This window comes from Microtus pennsylvanicus, chromosome 12, assembly GCF_037038515.1.
Source record: "Microtus pennsylvanicus isolate mMicPen1 chromosome 12, mMicPen1.hap1, whole genome shotgun sequence".
Lineage (NCBI taxonomy): Eukaryota > Metazoa > Chordata > Mammalia > Rodentia > Cricetidae > Microtus > Microtus pennsylvanicus.
In genome coordinates this window covers 47019281-47034582 of record NC_134590.1, presented here as the reverse complement: position 1 = coordinate 47034582, position 15302 = coordinate 47019281, and the positions used below count along the sequence as shown (strand labels likewise).

Below are 15302 nucleotides of genomic sequence, written 5' to 3'. Positions count from 1 at the left end.
CTGACGGGCTAGCAGGCTCCTGGGAGCTTCTTGTCTCTGCCTCCCAAGCACTGCCACAGGCAGGTACTCCCATGCTTGCCTTCTGACACGGTGTTGAGGATCCAGATTCAGGTTCTCACGCTTCTGCAGCAAGCACCTATCCCCTGAGCCATCCCCCAGCCTTTCAATGCCATGCTTGCACTGGAATTCCTTCTTCTATGTTAGTGATGTTGAGCAAAATCTAAAGACATGCACGTATGGTTTGCTAGAGACTGAAAGGAAGTGGACACTCCACACTCCCAGCGCTCAGCCTCCCGCCAGGACTCTGCTGCACCATCATCTCAGCCTAAAGCTCACGTTCTGCTTTGATTACGATTGAGAACTCCGCTGCTATTTTGGCCAAGTCATCAGGGTGCGACTTGAGTGGGGGGGGGGGGATGTTTAACTCCCGAAGAGCTTAGTGTATTCTGTGGGGCAGAGGTACATAATAATGCTTACAGTGGACAGATCGGCCCAGGCAGAGCCGTGACTGTTTGGCTTGCTCAAGGCCAAGGCCTCCTCAAATGTGATGAGGCAGGGTTCCGAGGATCAGGAGAAGGGGAGGAAAGTCCACGGGGGTTGGTAGCCCTGGGAAACAGCTCTTGTGAAAAGCTCCTTTGGCAAAGGGCCACGAGGGTACAGTCCAGGCAAAGGGAACTCTGTCCCTGAATATGGAACGACTCAATTGTAGAATTTCACCAATGTTCACTTTTGATCCCGTCATGGGAGGGAGGTGTGGGAGTTAAACCCTGGAGGACAAAGAGGGAAGGCATCGGCACACGTGGTGACAGTACTCGTGACTCTGCGGCTGATGGGGACAGGGTTGCCACATAAGACAAAGAAGAAGGGATCCTGTGACATCACAGAGGACTGCTACAAGCCTCTGTCAAAAAGCCGCTCTTATCCTCTGTCCCTAAGAGAATACCTAGCACATGAACCCTGAGGCCCAGACAGCTCTGTGATTTTCCCTAGAGTCTCATTCTTCATATATCCAACACTGCACTATATTTCATTTCAGAAATCAGACCAAATCATGTGTACATATTTCATAAAATGGACTTTTAGTGATTCAAGTAACAATAACAACAACAACAATAATAATAATAATGATACAACCAGGGCCTCTCAAGCTCAGCACCAATCACCAAAGAGCTCTCTTTTGCAATCGGCTGTTCTATACATTGTAGGGTATTTACTGTCATTCCTGGTCTCCACCTACTAAATACCAGTGGTAACACCTTGCTACCTACTCTTCGCAATCAAACATACTTCCAGACACTGTCAGATGTCCCCTGGAGGTACAAAATTGCCTTTAGCTTAGAACCGCTGGTTTAAAGTGACCTAATGAGAGATTAAATTAAACGAACCATGTATTTTGGAGCATTGCGAACAAATCTATCTGTGTAGGAAGTTATATAGGGAAACAAAAAGAGTGTTGTAGCATAGATTAAGCATCTATATATAGACAACTGACTGACTGCCGAGCCAAAACTCCTGAAGCTGGAAATGAGAAGTCCCCGCGCAGATTCCACAACATAAAATATGGGGACAGAAGGTCATGGGGAAAGTTCTGAAATCAGCCTCCCTGGGAGGTAATGATTACCACATTGCCTACCCCCACCTTCCAGTTATCCCCAAACCACCATCTACAAAATGTGTGGCATTCACCCAGTGTGGAACAGCCATAGCTGGTCACGAGACAAGACGTCTATAGAGACGGACGTGTTTTAAAAGAACAGTTAGTTTAGTGCTGCACGCCATGGAATGGGCCTGCAGCCGGACAGGTGTGCTGGCTGAGGGACGCTCCGTTCACCAGTTCTAACCAGCCACGTCCTTATGTGAACTTTCCAAGACCGAGCTGAGAAGCCTGGGAAAGTATAAGCAACCACAGTTTCAGTGTTTCCTCCTCCTTGCTCACTCCCTGGCCCTAAGTTCCCCACCTGAAGCTTTCTCTTAAGACCCACGTAACATCCCAGGCATGTAAGAGAGTCGTAGCTATCCATAGAACTGACAGGCACCTCGGCTTCACCAGTCACCCAGTGCCTCCACACAGGCCAACACAAAAGGGAAACATTCTGTTCTATTTTTAAGTATATTGAGCAAAGAAGCCGCTTGATACATCATTGCAAAGGATGGCTGTCACCCAAGAAGCGCTGTCTCCCTATTTCTGTCAATGATATAGACTTTGAAATCAGATACATTTAGAAATTCAATGTTAGGTTCCTATTTGTCAACGGGGTGATTTTGGTGAAATGACTTAACTTTCTTTGAAACTCAGTGCCTGCATGTGTAAAATAAGAATATATACATATATGTGGAAATATATGGAATAATATATGAAAAGAAAAGGTTGTTTTGAAGGATGTCTGTGTGTGCTGTGTGTGTGTGTGTGTGTGTGTGTGATGGCATACGGAAAGCAGGAAGGTTCCAAAATAGTAGCTATCACTGTTGTTAATTGTTGCTCATGGACATTACCATTTTCATCATACACACATTCAACAATCATTTATTTGTTCAGTGCCACCTATGCACTCGGTGGTAGAAAACTGAATTATTATTAAAAAAATAAAATGAGCCGGGCGGTGGTGGTGCACGCCTTTAATCCCAGCACTCGGGCGGCAGAGGCAGGCGGATCTCTGTGAGTTCGAGACCAGCCTGGTCTACAAGAGCTAGTTCCAGGACAGGCTCCAAAACCACAGAGAAACCCGAAAAACCAAAAAAAAAAAAAGTGCTCTCTTGAAGAATGGAGATTCTAATTGGATAAATGGAAAGACAGCCAATAATATACTGACCAGTGGCTAACAGGAGTCTTGGGTGCAGCCTGGCACAGAGGGACTCCAAAACAGTTAGACGGTGGTGATACTGATGCTGATTTTGATGTCGCAAATTAGTTGATTTGGCAATTTGCACCCAATTCACTCGTCACAGTACTCCCTGAATGCTTATCACTATAAGAAACGATTTATTTTCAAGTCAATGAGTCCCGATCTTGTGAGAGTGAACCTCGTTTCTCTGAGTAACACTTTAATAGGAGTAGATTAACATTCTTTATTATAGGGTAGGCTCATAATAGGCGTCTAGAGTCTGGGAGGTAATTCTCACTACTGAAAGGTAAATGAATTTTGACTAATTTATAAGTACATAGTAGATTTTTTTTGAGTTTAGAAATTTTCCATCATGCGAGAAAATTAGGGGTATGAAGCAATAATATAATAGCAATAATCAAAACTGTTCACCTGCAAGGTAAAACAAACGGCGATAGACATTAACCCCTTCGTGAAAAAGAAATGCCTTCTTTTGTGCTCATTCCTGTTATGCAATATTTGCTGTGAGGTCCCTTTCCGTGGGAACAGAACGGAGTCAACAACTTCACACCTTTCTCGGCCTTGTCCCTAAAGCTTTCACAACCCCTTGCATTTCAACACAGTCTAACCCACTCTGTTCTCAGTCCTTAGTGCTTTAATTCTACAAAGCACTATTTTCCAAACATTGTCTTTCCATAACATAGAAACCCTCTAGCTGTGATGATAAATTTCCTACTGGCAACCATGTAAGAGCACATCCATGTCCAGGCCTGGCACCACATCAGTTCGGCACAGGCCAAGGTCAATGAGAAGCTAAGTTCTCCAGAGGAGACGCTTACCTCAAATATATTCGCGGGCTCATTGTTGTACTGGTTGGATATGATTTCTGATTGGTCGCTGCACCACTTCAGTCCACCCAGAAAACTGTCTGTGTCCAAGTCATTCACATCGAGTTCAGAGAGGTCAAGTTCGGGAAGATCTGGGCAAAGAGGCTGGTCCTCACCAACCAGAGCAGCACACTGTGGGAGGCAGCAAAGAGAAGGTGATGGTTACTAACAGCAGGCGTTCGCTACACAGCAAAGGCACGTGATAGGAATTAAGTCCAGTTAATTCAGCCACAGCGCCAAGCTGGCCTCTGGTCTTTAATCGCCAAGGGAAACACCTTCCATTCTTTACTCTCTTAGCTCACCAGGAGTATTTCCCCCATCCAAATTCTAACCCCAGACCCAAACTAATTACCATGTTTGCATGAAGGTTTCCTTGAGTCTTCCAGTTAGAAACCAACAGGATGTATTCCTACCTCCAGGATAGCTAAAGTCAGTGGGTTTCAAATCTTCTTATAGTTAGCTATGCACATGATTTTATTCTGTCCTTATCAGAGGACTGGTTTGAGAGAAGTATTCAAGTGGCTTTGTACCTTGGGATCACCATCAAATGTAATGAATATTCCTATGAACAACTGTTCACTGAGATAACAGAACTCAAGAATTAGACTAGGAAAACTTCCTCTGTGCCCACTCCCTTGAAGTATTATAATCCATACCATTCATTTAGCAACTAATGATGCAAGTCCTCTGACTCATCTATGGCTCTCTTGAATTGTTATTTAAATCATTTACTCTCACTTGACTTTTTATGAGTTCCCTGACTCCATCCTTAACAGGTCAAATGCAAGTTCCTTGAGTTAAAGAACAAAATGCATGTGATTTTTTGATGTGACCTTTATAGCCTTCAATGGGAATACTTTGCAAGGTGTGTGGGGGGGGGCAGGGGATTGGGATCACCTGTTATCTAAAAGAGAAAAATGAAAGTACTGTATCATAGTACTATATTTTGTATTTCATGGTATTATACTTTCTGTTTTATTTTAGTATGTCAAAAATACAGTTGTGGTGAATTTAAAATGATTGAATTTGTATTGAGACATAAAAAGATTACAGTACATTGAAAAGTTTAAATGCTTTTCAGGAAGGCTATTTTTGTAACCTTTTTCGGGGTTTAGAAAGTCATACTCCTGACCTATTGCCTTCTGAGAAAATCAGAACCCCTTACCAATTAGATGGTCTCCTATATGTTATTGGCTAATTAGTTGTTGAACCAAGCCTGGGTGCTCTAAAGAGTGACGAAAATGCTTACTGTGGGGATCTAACGACAGCAGAGTCGCCACAACTTCATCTTCTCACTAGCCATCTGCCTGAATCCAAGCCCTCACGGGCAGAGATCAAGAAGGCCCCGTGCCTTTATTTTCCAAGGTCGCAGAGTGATTCAGAGGTTCCCACCCAGGCAGCAGGGGGACATAAGGCTGATGAACTTCCCTGACATTTAGGTTTTGAATCAAATGAGTTTTGTTCAGATTTGATTTGGGGGACACCCCTGTCATCGCTGGCAGGCTGTATGACACAGGTCAAGTGCAGCAGCACCATCTGAAGCCAGATGCTGGGGAGCAGACTCGGGGTAAGGGGATCAGCAGGGGAGGAGAGGGAAGACAGAGGATGCAGATCACTGCAGTTTCTGAAGAAGACCCCCAAAGGCAGGCACATGGCCACACCAAGAAAAAAAAAACTGCTGCCAACAAAAAAAAAGACAAACAAACAAACAAAAAGTCTTCATTCTCATCTTGTTGGGCTTTTCTTTCTACTATCTGAGTCAGCCCAAATCTACAGGTCAGAAAACCTGGCTAGGTTTGTAAGCAGAAGCCAGTCTGAAAGGAGCAAATCTTGTGTTGGAACAGTATTAGTGTTTGGTTATGGCTGTAACATGCCCAAGACTCTATTCTTACCCACGCTATGTATTCTCAGATCACAACCCCTTTTCCTTAACTCTTCCTCAACACCATCAGTGCAGAGACAAGGGGAAAACTTTGTCAGCAGTGTAGAAAACCACACAGGATGTCATGGGTGGAGGATCCATTTAAAATACTGAAGCACCCCAACCAGAGAGCATCCAGATGAAAACTGAGGCAGAAGACAGCCTGATCCACCTACAGCTGCTACTCCCATGTCAGAGCACACAGAAAGCCCGTTTGCGAATGGTAAATTGTCACACTGACTTGCTGGGAGACAGCTTCTTGCCATCTCTCTTTAACTGCTCTCTCTAAGCAAAACTAGTCTAAAGACCCTTTAACTTCCAAGAATATATGTGTGTATGTGTGTATAAATATATGTGGATATAGCTTCTGACAACTATCGAACAGATAAAATCAGTTTGCTGTTTTAGTATTCCCTTTTCTTGGGTTCCCGCCCCCTTTTTCTCCTTCCCTCTACTTCTCTCACATGCTGTTCATGCTTATTCTTACATTATGGCTCAAAAGAGTATTTGTGCTTTGCCAATGTTGACATCCTGATCAAATCAAGGCTGCTGAATGTGGCCTTGTCCCACTAATCTAAAACACATCCGTCGAAGCCATTGCTCTTGTTACTAATTCATATCTGGACTTGGACAATGCCACGCTTCGCAGGCTGAGACCAGGAACTGCCCTTCTCCGACATGCAGCCATTGATGGCGCCCCTATACATCTGTAACAGGTGTGCCTTGCGAGATCCGACACATATTCTCTGCCACTCCGCCACTGTGGCAGCGATTTCACAACTGTAGCCTTCGTTTTACAGTAAGATTTAAGAGGCTGAAGCAGTCACTAACCGCAAAAGGCTAATTATGGTATGTTATTTCACCCCAACAGACTTTTCCCTTAGCTAAGGAGCAGACAATAAATTAGCTTAACTGCGTGGATGATAATGATTCATTATAATTAAGTATAATTCTCCATTAACCTTTCAGAGGTTTTGGTGCCATTGGTGGTAAATTTTAAAGAGAGAGAGTGGACTCTGCGGCATTAATTATATTAATAAAAAAAATCTTAACTTCTGATAAAAAACACGAGTTGAAATGGGAGGAGGGATTGAGAGAGAGGCAGTAAAAAACGACAGTCTTAGGGAAGTGTGTCATGTGAACGGTCTCTAGCCTTCTTAGTAACCTTATTGTACATCACCCCCACTAAGCTGCGAAACACCAGGGACTCTGGGTAGCTCTGGTGATTTGGGCTTTTATTAACCAATGCACTGTCCTGTCATTATGCGCAGAAGGGCATAATAGGTTTTAAGATAACAGCAAACATTAATGATTCAAAAAATGAAAGCTGCCCACGCTACCTGCTGCTTGTAATATTTCGACAGGCAAGGGTGATTCCCAGAGCCACGGCACAGGTTTCTAGCAGCTGGCTGTCTACTATGTGACTGCCCAGTCACAGCTGACCCAAGACTCAATCTAAGGCTGGCCGCTGAGCCCGAATTCCCTCCTCAGTAAGGAAAACAAACAAACAAACTTAAAGCGGTTGTTGTAAATGACTAAGGAGCTTATTCGCAAACAACTGCAGGAATTCTGACCATGGAGGCAAAGCTCCTACATTCCCTTTAGATCAGCTCCTCAGTCTCTGAGCAGCTTCAGGAACACACAAGCCGCAGAAATGAAAGTGGATCGAGGAGACCCACGGTGCCAGCCAGACAACCACCCACGGGATACTCTGGCTACTCCAGCAATTAGGACTTTGAAGCCATTTAGAACTCAGACTCCCGATAGCCACAGGACACATGAATTATCCATATCAATTCCGCCTTACCAAGAAATCACAACAAGATAAGAATAATTATAACCCGCAAATCCGATCTGCCAAAGCCAGGAGATGGCAAACGGAGCCAACATCTGCAAACCCAGCAAAGAGTTAAGAACCCAGGACACGCCTGGCTAGATAGGAAAAATGCATTCGCAGGCGGCCTCGCCAAATCATTTTCACTTTAGATGTGTATCGCTGCACCACACGGACATCTTATTTAATCAAATCACGTGTGGCACTTGACCCTCCCCCTTACCCTACGTGCCCCCGCTACCGGGAGGAAGCACCATTGTTAGTTAGCAGCTCCGATCCTCCGCGCAATTCAATTCGGGTCCATCTCACCAGAGTCCACAAAAGTTTCACTTGTTTTCCAACTTGCCCAAACTTTCCGAGAACATTCCATTGTACTGAATGCAAACACGCCGAGGTCCTCTGTCCCCAGCTAGACTCCGGAGATTCCGAGGAAGCTGCTTGTGTTTTTTCCTCCCCTGTATGAATTGTAGCCAGCAGAGACTGTGGAATTGATGTATTGCGGTCTATTTTTACACAAGCCGTGAGTAGCTCCACACACACGGTCTGCATAAACTCCATTCTCTCCCAGCTTCAGGCAGCTCTCCGTGGTACAGAGAAATTTAACCATTCGGTTTCTCGCCAGTGGAGCAAACAGAAAGCCTTACTCTCTTAAGGCTGGGATTTTTTTTTAACTCGCTAGCCAACCCTTTCAGACACACACAAGTGTTTTAAAGGAAACAGCACCGTCGTTTTGTGTTCTGTGGGAAAAGCCATCTAGCTCAGCCCCAGCAGGATTATTTGGGATCTTGTAAGTTCTCTGCTTAATAAACAGAGGAGGGCGGAAAATAAAATTCCCGATGAGAGTCAAAACGGACTCTCTTTGAACACATCCATTCCAATGTTTATCTTCATTTTCTTATAAATAGAAATGGCATTTCCCCAAGCAGGCCACTCAACACTGGAAAGACTTCAGCTCCTGATTCATATCAATATCTTAGAGCATAAATATTGCATATGAGTAGAAACAGAGCCAAAGGCACATGGAGAGAGTTTCTAACTGCTACAGATACTGATGACAGCAGCTACGCTTTGATTTGCTCAAGGCATCTCCGAGCCACCTTAAAATAGCAAACTTATTGGAGTTAAGATAAGATCGAGATTCCCCCTGCAAAAGCTCCCGCCGGGCTGCTTTCTAAGTCCCCTCCTTTACCCTAGCCCATCCCCCTCCAGGAATCATTGCATCTGAGGGAAGCTCCGGTCCTGCAATGCCCAGCCCCAGCTCACCTCTATGTCACTCCATACAGAGTCTTGGCTGCACATGTCCCAAGCCATCCAGCTCCTGAGAGACGCCAGTCAAGCTTTTTCAACTCCAATCCACTCTAACACACAGCACACACTCATGCAGGCAACCAGCCCCTTACTGAGAGTGAACTGAAGGCACCTGTCTTACTACAGTCCCCAGTCACATGACAAAGCTATTAAAAAGTAGGCTGGGCTGTCACTCACCCAGCCTCCCTTCTCCTGTGCAGCTTGCTGCTCAAACTCCTGACGTCACTCCAAGGCAGCCCTCTGCCTCAGTGAAGTAACGCTTAGAGGAAAGAAAAAAAAAAATAGAAGAAAGGAAGGAAACACTTGGCCTTTGAGAGGTTTCGAGCATCACACTGTGACTAAAGCCAGCTTTGAATGCCACCAACTCTAAACCGGAGCCCTGGTCATATAACTAAAATCTCTTTCAATCTTTTTTTTTTTTATTTATTTATTTTACATCCAAAATAAGCAAGTAGCAAAGATCCCCTGTTACATGACAGAGTGGCAACACTCTTGCTTAAAACGTGTTTTCTTTAAGGACTGCTTTCCAAGTGGACCCAGACTCAGCTTGGAACTAAAGCAAGAGTCTCACATGATACATTTTTATGAGATTTTTTTTTCCCTGTTGGGGGAGTGTTTAAAAGCAGCGAATCAGCTTCTTTTTTTTTCTTTTCTTTTTCTTTTTTTTTTTCTTGTTTGGTCAACAAAATAGCCCCATTTGTTTAGGTTTAAACAAACTCCTCCACCCAAAATCAGCTGTCTCCTTGGCAGTAGACAATGCAGGCTCCAAAACTGTTACTGCAGTTTACTGCTCCGTATAAGGAGAGCAAGCCACAAAACCCTTTCCTCTAAGGTTAGCTCCTGATTCTTTCCATTGCTCTCACGGGATCCCAGAAAACAAATGTTAGTAAATACAGTTGCTGTTGCCATGCCTAAGACAGCTTAGCCCCTCGGCTGCCTTACTTTATTTTTTTTTTCTTTTTCCCCCTTACATGTAGCATTTTCTTCCTCCCTGCCTCAGGGTGCCTTTTTGAATAAACATTGGATTCCAACCCTAGTGCCCTGGGTTGTGCAGTTTGCTTTTGAAATCAAGAATGTCCAGGGAATGAAGAGAAAACACTGACATGTTATCAGCAAAGAAACTCAAGGCTGGAGCCTTGCTTACTAGTGTTGTTTGGCCGTACTTGAGACAATGTGGACTAATGGAGGTGCAACTGTTTCTATTAGACATTGCATACTGAATACATAACAATCTCCCAGCACTGGACACAGAGGAAAAGCTCTCCATAACACAAGGGGTTTCAGACTTAACCCTTCCAGCAACAGCGAGAAATCCACAGGGTATCTTTGAAAACAGATAGGTTTTCACAATACCTCAAACCTTGCAGACTTTCAAAAAAGCAGCTCATTTCTTTTGCTTGACAGTAATGCAAAAAAAAAAAATCTTCCCCTTGTATCTAAATATAATTTATAAAACACCATTCATTTAAATTCCTATTCCACTGAGGTTAATTTAGTGTGTGCTTTATTGTCTGTCCCCTTAGATGAAAAATAGTGGTGACTTCTCTCAGTTTCTATAGTCAGCTGCTCCAACAGTGAAGTGAAAGAAAGAAAGAAAGAAAGAAAGAAAGAAAGAAAGAAAGAAAGAAAGAAAGAAAGAAAAACCAAGAGAGGCCCACCAGCCTGCTGCTTACTTCAGACCCTGTGTAAGGGGTCTGTCTGCTCTGATGTCCACAGCAAGTTGAGGGTGAATTTCTAAATAGTGTGACGAAATAGACATGTTGTCATCAGTGAATAGAACACAATGGCCAACAGCTTTGACGTCTTAAATTAGGTGAACACATTCACTGCTATATCTGTCCACTTCCAGACAGCAGGGAAGTATTAGAGATTAAATTTTCTAATTCAAAAAAAAAAAGAAAGAAAACCAGGAAAGACAACATTGGGGAACATTCTCTCCATGCGCTCCATAGCCTTACTCTGCACTCCCACAAAGAAACACCAATTTTCTTCTCAATTAGATTTTTACTTAATGTAAAACTTCAGTAATCTATTAAAATTCAGGACAAAGGTCATTGCTCTACCCTCCACACAGTCAACTGTGAAATAATATTGGCCACTTGGCTACCAGGAGTCAATGGTTATTAATTATTATCAAGCCATCCTGACATCCGGATGGGAATCGACACGTTGGTTTCTATTCTTTCATTTGTTGGGCACTCACCAGACTTTTGGAAAATCCCATTCACACCTCTTAGAGACGTTCTTTGCACTAGATCACTCTGTGTTTACTGTTTTGATATTTTAACCTGCTCACACTGAACTGTAGCAGTTTTATTGTTTTTTTTTTTTGTTTGGGCCACCTATTTCTACTTTGAAAAAAAAATGATCAGATCAGCAGGTCTATGAAGCTGAAGGTATGCTCAGAGCAGCTGTTCTATCCTCTCCCTTCACAATGGGGCTATGTGAGGATAAAGACGTTCCACAGCTGATAAACAAAGACAGGCTGCTCTCCTGCCCTTATGTTTCTTCTGATACATAAGTCAACTTAAACAGTTTGTAGGACAAGTTTCTAGTCTTCTACTAGTTTCTCAGGCTTCAGAATTACACCTCTACTGAGAAGGATATTTTAGAAGTCTTATCGTTTGGTTAATTAACTCTTCAGATTAAATGTCTTCTTTTGTCCAACTCTTTTTCTTTCTTTAAGAGAATTTAAATTTTTAGCTGCTCACCAACCTTGGGTTTTCCTGGCTCCTCGGGCAGTCTCTATATTTAATTCTCTCTCTGCCTTGACTACTGTTGCTCTCTCTGTAGCCTGCCTCTTGCTCCCTCCACAACTTTGCCTTTAAGATTTCTGAATGTTTGCTTTTAATCAACAAACATCTATGGAAACCTTACTATGTGTACAAGCCACATACTGCAAGGACTGTCAAAAAAAGCATACAACACAAACACACAAACATAGAAGAGTTTACAATCTGGGGAGAAACTAAGCAATAAGAAGGAAGAACAGTTTCTATATGAAAACAGTTTCACCTTGCTCAAAATCCTTTTCTATCTTTAAAACATGCTGTGCTCAGGGACAAGGTCCTAATGCTGGCTATCACAAGTCATAACCAAATCAAACCACGCTCAGGCAAAACAATGGACAGAGGTATTTATTAATACTTGGTGGCCGCCCATAGTGTTGTGTATCTACACAGAGTAGATCCTAGCCCCATGGAATCCCTTCCTTCACTAGTTCTGTTAACATTAGTTTTCCATGAGCCAACCATTGCTGGAGGCAGGAAAACCTAGCCTTAAAGTTGATAATGTGTGTAAGGAGGGAAACAGGGGGAATCAAGGAAAATGGAGAAAGAAAATATATTTGATGTGTTTGTTTTCTTCCCCACTTCTACCCCCAAGTATTGGCTTTTTGTGTTCTTCATGCTATTTCTAAAACGTAAAGACAATCATACAAACCAAAATATTCAAATGCAAACACCACAGACAGTAACAGGACCATGAATTTCATTGTCAGTGCTTTCCTGTGAGAGAGAAGGAATCTCCAAAGCGAAGGCTAACAGCATAATTTTCTCTGTCCCCTTACTCTTAAAGCTTGCAGCAATGTACACACAAGTAAACTGGAGGCCAGATTCTTTAAAGAAGAAAGGTAGAGAGGGAAAACCGTGGGCAGCCAAGCTCACAGGAGTGAGACAGCACAATCAGCACACCCTATAGGACATGCCAATCAACATAGTCCTCAGAAAGCTCCCTCCAAAGAAGCTATGTGTCAATAAACCACAAAAGGCAGACAGATCTTAAATAGTCATTCTCAGAAGAATTATATCTATCCCCAAATCAAAGAACTTGCAAAGATCCTGTGAAACAACCCCGGAAAGACTTATGTATGAAGGGAAACCAACATTCCTAAGGGCTTCAACTTGCTTGGAGCATTCTTCCAGAATGAACAGGGGCCTGCCCAAAATCACTAACATTTGTAGAGTTAATCATTGCTAAAAGGCATTCAATTGTTTGTTTTTAATTCCTAGAGGGCCCTTGATCCTGACAAACCTCCCCCCCCCCCCATACACACACATCACTTTCTGAGCACAGACTTTAGGACTCAAGTTCGAAGCTCAGGCTGTAACAAGGTGCCAGGATTGCAAGCAGGCTAGAACGTAACAGAGGTCTCTATTCTGCAAACACTCTCAGACCCAATCTGATTTTATAGGACCTGCGATGGTGGTGTCCAAGGGAGCAAGGATCGTTCAGGGAAACAAGCGTGCGAGAATAGAGTGGGTGGACAGTGTTAAATGCCTGGTAGCATTTGTGTTTTTCTTCTTTTCATAAACAAGATTTGATTGACACGTTGAACAACACAGCTCTCATCCCCAGTAAAACCTTCCGCAGAGCCCCATGGAATGGAGCCAGCCTCAATTTATACTTAGACCTCAAAATGTGCTTTTGGCGTTTTTTATAAAACAACCAAAAATAACATGAAAAGTAATCTGAGCTGTAGTCAGGACTAATCTAAGCATAAAGCAAGAATTGTGCTTCCTAGGAGCACAAATAAGAGATAATAGAGCATTGACTAAAATCTGGTATTGTCTGATATTAAATTGGACATGTTTGTGAAGCTACAGTTACTTTCATTTATCTTAATTATTTCAGGTTAATTCATCTATAGTGTTCAGAGTGATTATTTAGATGAGAAATGCTTAACAAGATTATTTGAAAGTAGTATTTTCTGGAATCAAAACTAAGGCGCATTGCATATGTTTAAATGTGGAAATGTATTAAAATTTAAAGTGCTATGGTACCCCAAAGTATGATATTTAATTCAGGAAAAATGATGTTTTATCCTACTACCCATATTTATTGAGGAATAGGGAAATTTAGACATAAAAATTGTTTAAATGTAGAAAGAAAAAATAATCAAACTGCATTCCTGGTAGTTAGATCTGGAGTTGAATCTTAAGCTTATCAGCTTCACCATTCATGGCTTTGTGAGAGAGAACTGTACTTTACAAACAGCCAGGGGCGGGGAGAAGAAGAAGAGGAAGGGGAAGGGGAAGGGAGAAGGAGAAGGAGAAGGAGAAGGAGAAGGAGAAGGAGAAGGAGAAGGAGAAGGAGAAGGAGAAGGAGAAGAAGAAGAAGAAGAAGAAGAAGAAGAAGAAGAAGAAGAAGAAGAAGAAGAAGAAGAAGAAGAAGAAGAAGAAGAAGAGAGTATTATTTTTCTTTTTCTTTTATAGGTCACATCAGACAACCTTGGAATATTTGGTGTGTGTTTGGTTTTGACCACATTTTTTCTCTATACCTTGACATTTGTGTTTTACTCTAGCAAGCTAAAAAGTGTATCTTTAAAGATTGGAGGCAAATAAATGTATTATCACCCTAACTAGCAATTATCTTGAAAGTCTAAGCTAAATTTTGTGCACTATATAAAATCTTACTTGGTATTAGCAATGCGAACTTGGGAATTTTAAAGATATTTCCTTAGCAAAGAATGGCAGATCTAGAATGGACCATCACTTTTTACAACTATATCCAAAAACATAGATATCACTTACACATGATAGGGTTACAAATGAATACTTTTTTAGGAAGGCAAATAGGTAATATGTATCAAGAATATGCTAAATGGATAGCTCCCTTAATCCAGAAATTTGAATTCTACAGCTATCCAAAGAAATAATAGAGGAGCGCATACAAAGATTTTCAGTGTGAAAATAAATGATATCACATCATGCTGTTGAAAACTTGAATGCAATGTAAATACCCAACCTTGGGTAGTCAATTAAAAATTTATAAAGTAGTTTTTATACACATGGCATTAATGCTACCATGACAATCCTACAAAATACATTTAGTAGCATAATGAGAAATTATTTCAAATTTATTGAAATTTTTATTATATTTGAAATAATAATAACCATAAAATTGTACCTAAAAATTTACATACATGTGTAAACATGCTGGCAGAAAGAAAGAGGGATGGTAGAGAATAGTTCACAGTGTCGAGGACACTGTAAGCATGTTTTAATTTTCTTTAGTGTGTGTCCATAGTTCCCAAATTTTCTTAAACCTGCATCACTTATATATTCAGAATAGGACTAATCTTTTTTTTAAAATAGAGATATAGAATTTAGGCTACAGCTTCATAACAAACATGAGACAGATGAAGTAGAAAGAGTTCCTGACATTCAGAGTCATCCTCCAAAGACACCTCATCTATTTAAGAAGAAGCCAGCCTCCTCTCCACCCAGGCTGCCCCAACACTGAGTGAAGTCCCACTTACTCACTTAGGAACCTTCGAAAGCAAGTTTCAGAGGCCAGAGGGAGACCAAGTTCACCTCAGATACCACTCCCATCTTTTTGTTTTGGGATGAAGAAATTTTGTTTTGTTTTCTTACTGAACATTTTATCAAATTAGGCAGTTCCTTTTATAAAATTGTAACTATCCTTGAGAGGGTTAAAACTTCAACCTCTTACATAAGGCGTCTGTTTGTTAGTCCTGGTTTTCCTTCCCTCTTGGCATACAGGTCAGGAGCATAAATCAAGAGAGGAAA

General features: G+C 42.0%; 1 protein-coding gene across 4 annotated transcripts in view; it reads right to left on the bottom strand.

The window, feature by feature from the left end:
• Positions 1-15302, bottom strand: part of Ppargc1a (PPARG coactivator 1 alpha) — a 629633-nt gene that overhangs the window by 88417 nt on the left and 525914 nt on the right. Inside the window, exons 1-2 of one of the 4 annotated variants that reach the window (XM_075943562.1) lie at positions 8728-8918; positions 3662-3841 (exon numbers count right to left, since the gene is read on the bottom strand). In XM_075943562.1, the coding sequence (XP_075799677.1) occupies positions 3662-3841; positions 8728-8775 (228 nt within the window). In that variant the 5' untranslated portion in view covers positions 8776-8918. Of the gene's footprint in view, positions 1-3661; positions 3842-7718; positions 7739-7773; positions 7965-8727; positions 8919-15302 lie in introns of those variants that run through there. The other 3 variants (XM_075943561.1, XM_075943564.1, XM_075943563.1) reach the window with 3 other exon arrangements.